This window comes from Corylus avellana, chromosome ca6 (assembly GCF_901000735.1).
Source record: "Corylus avellana chromosome ca6, CavTom2PMs-1.0".
Classification (NCBI taxonomy): domain Eukaryota; kingdom Viridiplantae; phylum Streptophyta; class Magnoliopsida; order Fagales; family Betulaceae; genus Corylus; species Corylus avellana.
This window is the reverse complement of record NC_081546.1, coordinates 19310869-19317153: the sequence shown is the minus strand read 5'-3', so window position 1 is coordinate 19317153 and position 6285 is coordinate 19310869. Positions and strand designations below refer to the sequence as shown.

The 6285-nt window shown below is 35.6% G+C and overlaps 1 protein-coding gene across 1 annotated transcript; it reads right to left on the bottom strand.

Annotated features, from left to right (window-relative positions):
* Nucleotides 1-4635: 4635 nt before the first annotated feature.
* On the bottom strand, nucleotides 4636-6014 carry LOC132184750 (transcription factor MYB62-like). The gene is made up of 3 exons (XM_059598490.1): nucleotides 5692-6014; nucleotides 5449-5578; nucleotides 4636-5342 (listed from the first exon to the last, which is right to left on the bottom strand). The coding sequence occupies exons 1-3, from the start codon at nucleotides 5819-5821 to the stop codon at nucleotides 4751-4753; spliced, it is 852 nt and encodes a 283-aa protein (XP_059454473.1). The 5' UTR covers nucleotides 5822-6014; the 3' UTR covers nucleotides 4636-4750.
* Nucleotides 6015-6285: the final 271 nt, after the last annotated feature.

Below are 6285 nucleotides of genomic sequence, written 5' to 3'. Positions count from 1 at the left end.
ACACATTTCACAATGGCATGACTAGTGATGGTATATATTGATATTTGCATGGAGAGTAAAAATGACTTTGATCATTCATCTTTTGATACTCTTGCATGCTTTGGATATTTTTGGGACACTCAACTAGAGTTTTTCTACTCTTACTCATGCTTGTTAAAAGGATCATACATTAAGGGGAGAAGTTGCTTTTCATGATTCGGTCGTTCATGAATTTTTGTTAAAGTTTGGGTTTGAGTCTTCCTATTCTCCATACGTGTAATGTTTTGTTTAAAGTGTTTCAGGAAATTAATGCTCCCTTGTCAATGTGTGACAAAAAGGGGAGTAACATTTGGAGGTTGGTGAAGGAAGGAGTTGACATCCATGAAGTCACATGTTTCTCTCGTTATTAATGGGATGTCTTGAGGTTTTTGGTTTTGTCACTAAATTGCCAAAGGGGGAGTTAGTTAGATATTTTGTCTAAGTATTTTTGGCATAATTTAGTGACTAAAATTATGTAAGTTGTTTTCTTCATTTCTGGAGCATTTTGTAAAACACTTATAGGGAGGTCAGTGCTAGGCGTTCAACCACAGTTCGACTACCGGTCGATCGCTGCATTTTTTGCTGAGAAGTTACTGTTCACTCAGTGTCTCTCGTTCGACCACCATTCGACTGTTAGTCAACCGCCAATGAAGAAATGATTTTTTTTATTAAGTGTCGGAAGAGCTAGGGTTTCATTTGACTTCGTTGACTAAGTCAACATGTAGTGTTCGCCTCCACCGTTCAACCGCCAGCTAGCAAACACCCGCAGACAAGACAACCAGAAATCCTGGAAAGGTCCACTGAACCAGAAATTCAGGAAAGCATGTCTCCATGTTTTTCAGCATTGTCTGTAGTATCGTTCGACCGCCCACCTACCACCGGTTGACCGCTGGTCTTTGTGTTTGCAGGAATCCTAGTTCATGTTATCCACTAAGATGATTCCACGTGGCAGAAGTCTTCAGAAGTGCTTCACCGTTCGACCGCTCAACTACCACCGGTTGAACTCTAGTCTAGCTGTAGTCAACATCGAATCTACTTTCCAAAAAACAGGGACCTAAGTAGGCGGTTGCCATCCATTTTCTAGCACATGAGGCTTCACCGTTCAACCGATCTTTTCTATCGGTTGAACGCCAGTCAGCTAAAGTCCAATTATTGTGCTAACTTTCCTTGTCCTCTTGAGCCTATAAATATGGGACTTGGCCAATCTTTTTTCTCAGGCAACATACAGAGTATATCAGCTCACCTAGAGAGAAAAGCCTTAATGCTTAAGTTTGCTTGTTTGTGTGCCAAGAGAGATTGTTTGCGATGTGCCTTTGAGCCATAGTCTCTTGGAGTAATTGCTAAATTTGTTTCCAGCAAGTGTTAGTTGTTTTGATGTGTTATAATTAGTTTGTTGTAGCTTGTTAGAGTAACTAACAAGGAAAATCGATAGTAAGAGTGCCAGAGTTTCCGAGAGGACTACCGCGGTAGCCAGGAAAGTGGGTTGCTTGTCTAGACAGGTTTGTGTCAACTTCCAAAGGTTTTGTAAGTGTGAATAACTTATATTTCCTCCTCCTTTTATAGTGAACGATTTTCTGGGTCCACTACCCCGGAGTGGTTTTTCCAAGAGGTTCTTGGTTTTCACTTCGTCACCAAAATACTTGTATTAATTGCTTTATTGCTTTACATATTTTGGTGAATGTTGCTTGTTGCATGTGATTAATTTTAATTCCGCATTATTTGTATTCACACCTATTCACCCCCCCCCCCCCCCTTCTAGGTGTATTTGGGAGTCTTAACGTATTTTCAAATGAATTAGACGTATGTCTTTGTAGTCTTCTCCTACCCTAAGTGGAGTATTGTGGTGTTCTTCTACCCTAAGTGAAGAAGTGTGGTCTCTTCTACCCAAAAGGAGCTCTCAAATCCCATCTCAAGTCACTACCCAACCTCGAGTACCTATCACTAGGGCTCTAAACCAAACCCCATAGATTGAAAGTCACTTGTTTTCGATAACTAACCCTATGAGTTTCAAAAAATAAAGTTTGAATAAATTTGATATAAAGATCGATGATAATCCCGTTAGGGTATTAATCACATTGGAGAATTTGTTCGGAGCTTGAAATGGAGAGAAATCAAGGGCCATTACATCCATCTATTGATGTAGTGGCGCCATTTCCCAACAGATGCAACTCTTCCTTTAAAGAAATGCAACCCTTGGAAAGGTTGTTTTTATCCTTTATCAAATGACATCTCCCAAGGGAAACCTATCACCATGCATGGGAGATAATTGCATGGTTGAGGGTGCACACTGTTATAGTGTGATCATTCCCAACATACGTTAGGTATGTTTGGTAAACGATTTTGTTTCGGTTTCAGTTCGATACTATAGCAAAAATTGATTGATGTGAAAAAACGTAAGATTGTTTTTTTTTTAAAAAAAAAAAAAAGTGAAAAAGTAAGAATGTTTGGTATGGAAAATTGAAAAAATGAAAAAAAAAAAAAAAAAATTTGTTTTATAGTGATTTTTTTTAGTTGAATTGTACTAAAAAGTGATTGATGTAATGTAAAAAGTAAGAGAATATTGGAAAAATAAAAAAGTTGGACGAATTGCCTTTGCCAAAAGCGTTTACCAAATGCACCCGCTTTCATCTCCCACATGAGCATATTATAATAATGGTCGATAGGATTTTCAGTTGGACATGATTTCTCTTGGTACCAAAATTGCCCCATGCCAACTTTCATCTGTAATAGCTATAGATTGGTGTCATAACATTGTCCTACGTGCGCACACTTATGTCATTATCGTATTTGATCGCACCCTTTACCATATGTTGCCCAAGGAGATGAAGAAAGGTAAGTTTTGGTTTTGTTATCATAGTTGACTAATTGTAGTGACAAATTTTGAATGTACTTAGAATTGTAAATTCTATGTACATTAATGTATGCTTTTGTCAATGAAAAATTATGTATATGGCATAGAGCTCTAGTGTCTCAGTGTTGATGAATATAGTTCACACACAAAAAAAAAATATAGCAATTTTCACTTCGTATTTAATGTCAAGGTATAGTAGTAGCGCTTGAGATGATTTTATTAGGCATTATTATTGGGGGATTACATAGATGAATCATTCTTTGAAAGTAAAATTTCTTCCGTCTCCTATCTTCACATGGGCCAAATCAACTGATTTTGATCGGTTAGGGTTGGTCCTATCAAGCCGCTCGCTATTAGTTATTGCATGGTCCCCCAACAAAAAATTAATTAATTTTTATATACCAAATATTATGGAAAACTACGCTACATCAACTTTGAGAAATAAAAAAAATAAAAAATGAATAAAAAGAATAGTGTATTACATTACTCAGAGTGTATAGCTAATAAATAAGAAGTTACAAATTGTGATACTACTTGTTGATGACCAACTTAGTTAAATCAAATGAATATCATCAAATTTGTCAATTCGAAAGATAACAATTTTTTTTTAAAAAAAACATCTAATTCTATTTTTAGACCAATTTAATGCTTTCTTTGTTGGTGGGGTCTTCCTAGAGGAGGAAGTCCAACATGCATTAATTAGAATATCTTGTTTCCAGAATTGGGTCATTTAGTGGATCTGAAAATTAAGTTTGGCCAGTTTGTTCTTAAAAAAAAAAAAAAAAACAAAAAACGAAAAAAGCTTTAGGGGTGCTATGACACCCGCTAAGCCTCAAGTGGCTCTGCCACTGGTACCTTGCAATTACTTAAATTATATAAAACTATAATAAATATTTGACGATTTATTAAAAAATTAAAAAATATTTTTCTAATCCTTTTTAAATTTGCAAACAATAACCATATGTGAAATATAAGCATAAATTAAAGCTAACTGGTTGGATAGGGAATCTAGTTGCTTTGAAAATTAAACATCTGAAAAATCAAACATTTCCAACTACCTAGAGGACCCATTTCTCCCACTTTTTTGCCCGTATCTGATGTGATTTTCCAAGTCGGCTAAGGACAATGTTCAACGAGAAACATGATTCCTCAATTATATTCAACTCTAAAACTCCTCCACCATCCCGCTAATGGGACAAAATAGAAAATGGGAAGATGACAGAAAGTTCTTGGAGGATTAGGGCATTTACTTTTCAAAAGAAAGAAATGGGGGAAGATTGGAAAAATCCACCTTCAACTTTTATTGGTTTTGAAATTATCCTTTCAAAGTTAGAAAATTCTCAATTAAGGGTATTAAATTTTCATTTTCTTTTAATTCTCTTCCGACAAGATTTTTCGTTAAATCTTATCAAAATTCTTTAAATACCTTTTTTTAATTAAAAAAAAAATTGTAAAGATTCATGCATCTATTTTTTTATTAAAAAAAAAAAAAAAAAAAAACATATGTGTAATGTTTTTAGAGAATTTTGACAAGATTTAATAAAAAATCTTAACAAAAGAAGTTAATTGAAATAAATTAAAAGTTCGATACCCTTAATTAAAATTTTTTTAACTTCGATAAGATAAATTCAAAACCCATGAAAGCTGGAAAGGGGGTTTTGAAGTTTTTCCAAATAAAAATGAACAATTTTTTTCTTTTTCTTTGGATACAATACAATATAAAAGTCAGACGAATGATTTGAATGAACAATTTTTTTTTTTTTTTTTCTTTGGATAGAAACAATAAGATAGAAAAATGAACAATTACTTATCACTTAATGACATAATCCTAAACACTAATTCATCAACAGTTGGTTGGATTTCCCAGAACAAGATCTTTTGTTAGTTCCTCATCTGCCATAGTCCTTCCATGTTCCTCATGCTGCCTGAAAAATCATTCTCAGCCCAGTTATTTTCTACAACGTGGGAATTTGTAGCAGAATTTTCAAAATTCCCCAGTGTTGCTGGCATACTTCCCAGGTGGAAGGCTTCCATCTCATAGCCATTGTTGTCAGCATAATAGCTGGCCTTTACCAATGTGTCATAATCAGCATGAAATGGACTTGTTGGGTACTCTGAAATTTGACATATTTGGGAGATATTCATTGATTCTGAGCCTGGATTAATCTGCACATGCAGGGGATCCAAACTCTGTATTGCTTCTGCTGCTGCTGCTGCTGCAGGCTGTTGATGGGGATTGTCAAGAGGCTGATGAGGGATTCCTGAGTCCTGGAAAAACATTCCTCCAGAAGATGATGATTCTTGTATCTTTTGAAGCAACCTCGGCACCCAATAGCACCGAATAATGTCTTGAAATGCTGCGCTGTTTGTCTCAATCTTAAAAAGCCTTGCTTGTTTCTGCACCCGAGTTCTCCAATAGTTCTTTATCTCATTGTCTGTTCTTCCGGGTAGATGTTGCGCAATCTTTGACCACCTAAGATTAACCAAATGAACAACAAAATTGCATTAAAATCAGACCATAAATATACCAACAAATTCTACTTCACAAAAATTAATTAAGAAAGTGATGAGAAAATTACCTATTACCCCACTTGGAGTGGAGTTCAAGAATCAAAAGCTGCTCTTGTGGGGTAAGATTCCCACGCTTTACATCTGGTTTTAGATAATTTAGCCATCTCAATCTGCAGCTCTTGCCAGTTCTCCTCAACCCTTTAAACAGAAAAGGAAAATGGTTAACAAAAAAGCCAATAAATGATATCAAATTGCTACATCTTTAATTTACTGCTAATAATTAATAAGCAGCTCAGCTCAGCTCAGCTCACCTGAACGTTTTGCAAGCAAATTCCAACGGCCCTCACCATGATGAGTGATATAGTGAATGAGCAGATTGTCTTCTTCAAGAGTCCATGGCCCTCTCCGAAGCTCACTGTCATCTTCACTACAAGTAGACATGGCGATTACTTATCAACAAACAACCCCAGAATCATGCACATGTATATGTGTGTGTAAAAGGAGGGCTTTCGGAGTCTTGAAGCCAAACCCCCCAACATTTATATGTCACAACTGAGCTTCAAAATTTCACCTTTCTACTTTTTTTTACAGTTTTGGGTGGCGGGGGGCTAAAATGGTCTAATGCATATAGTTCATCCTCAACTTTTCAAAAAGTAAAAAGTTTCGGGAGATAAATTCTTATATATGCAGTTTCCATTCACCTTCCATTAGGGAAAAACAAAAAAAAAAAAAAGAAAAAAGAAAAAGGAAAAAACAACTTTTTTTTTTTTTTTTTTGCAAATTGGTCGGTTCCTTGGTCTCTTAACCTGTTCTCGATCAGAATGACAGCTTGTGACTTGTCCACGATCCCCGAGTTCAAGTAGGAAATAGACATTTCTAAAAGTCAAAGAAAAGAGCCAAAAGCA

Coding starts and splice junctions, on each gene's coding strand:
- LOC132184750 (XM_059598490.1), bottom strand. CDS start 5,821: ATGTCTACTTGTAGTGAAGATGACAGTGAGCTTCGGAGAGGGCCATGG. Junction 5,579..5,691: donor TTTGCTTGCAAAACGTTCAG/GTGAGCTGAGCT, acceptor TTCTGTTTAAAG/GGTTGAGGAGAACTGGCAAG. Junction 5,343..5,448: donor CACTCCAAGTGGGGTAATAG/GTAATTTTCTCA, acceptor GGTTAATCTTAG/GTGGTCAAAGATTGCGCAAC.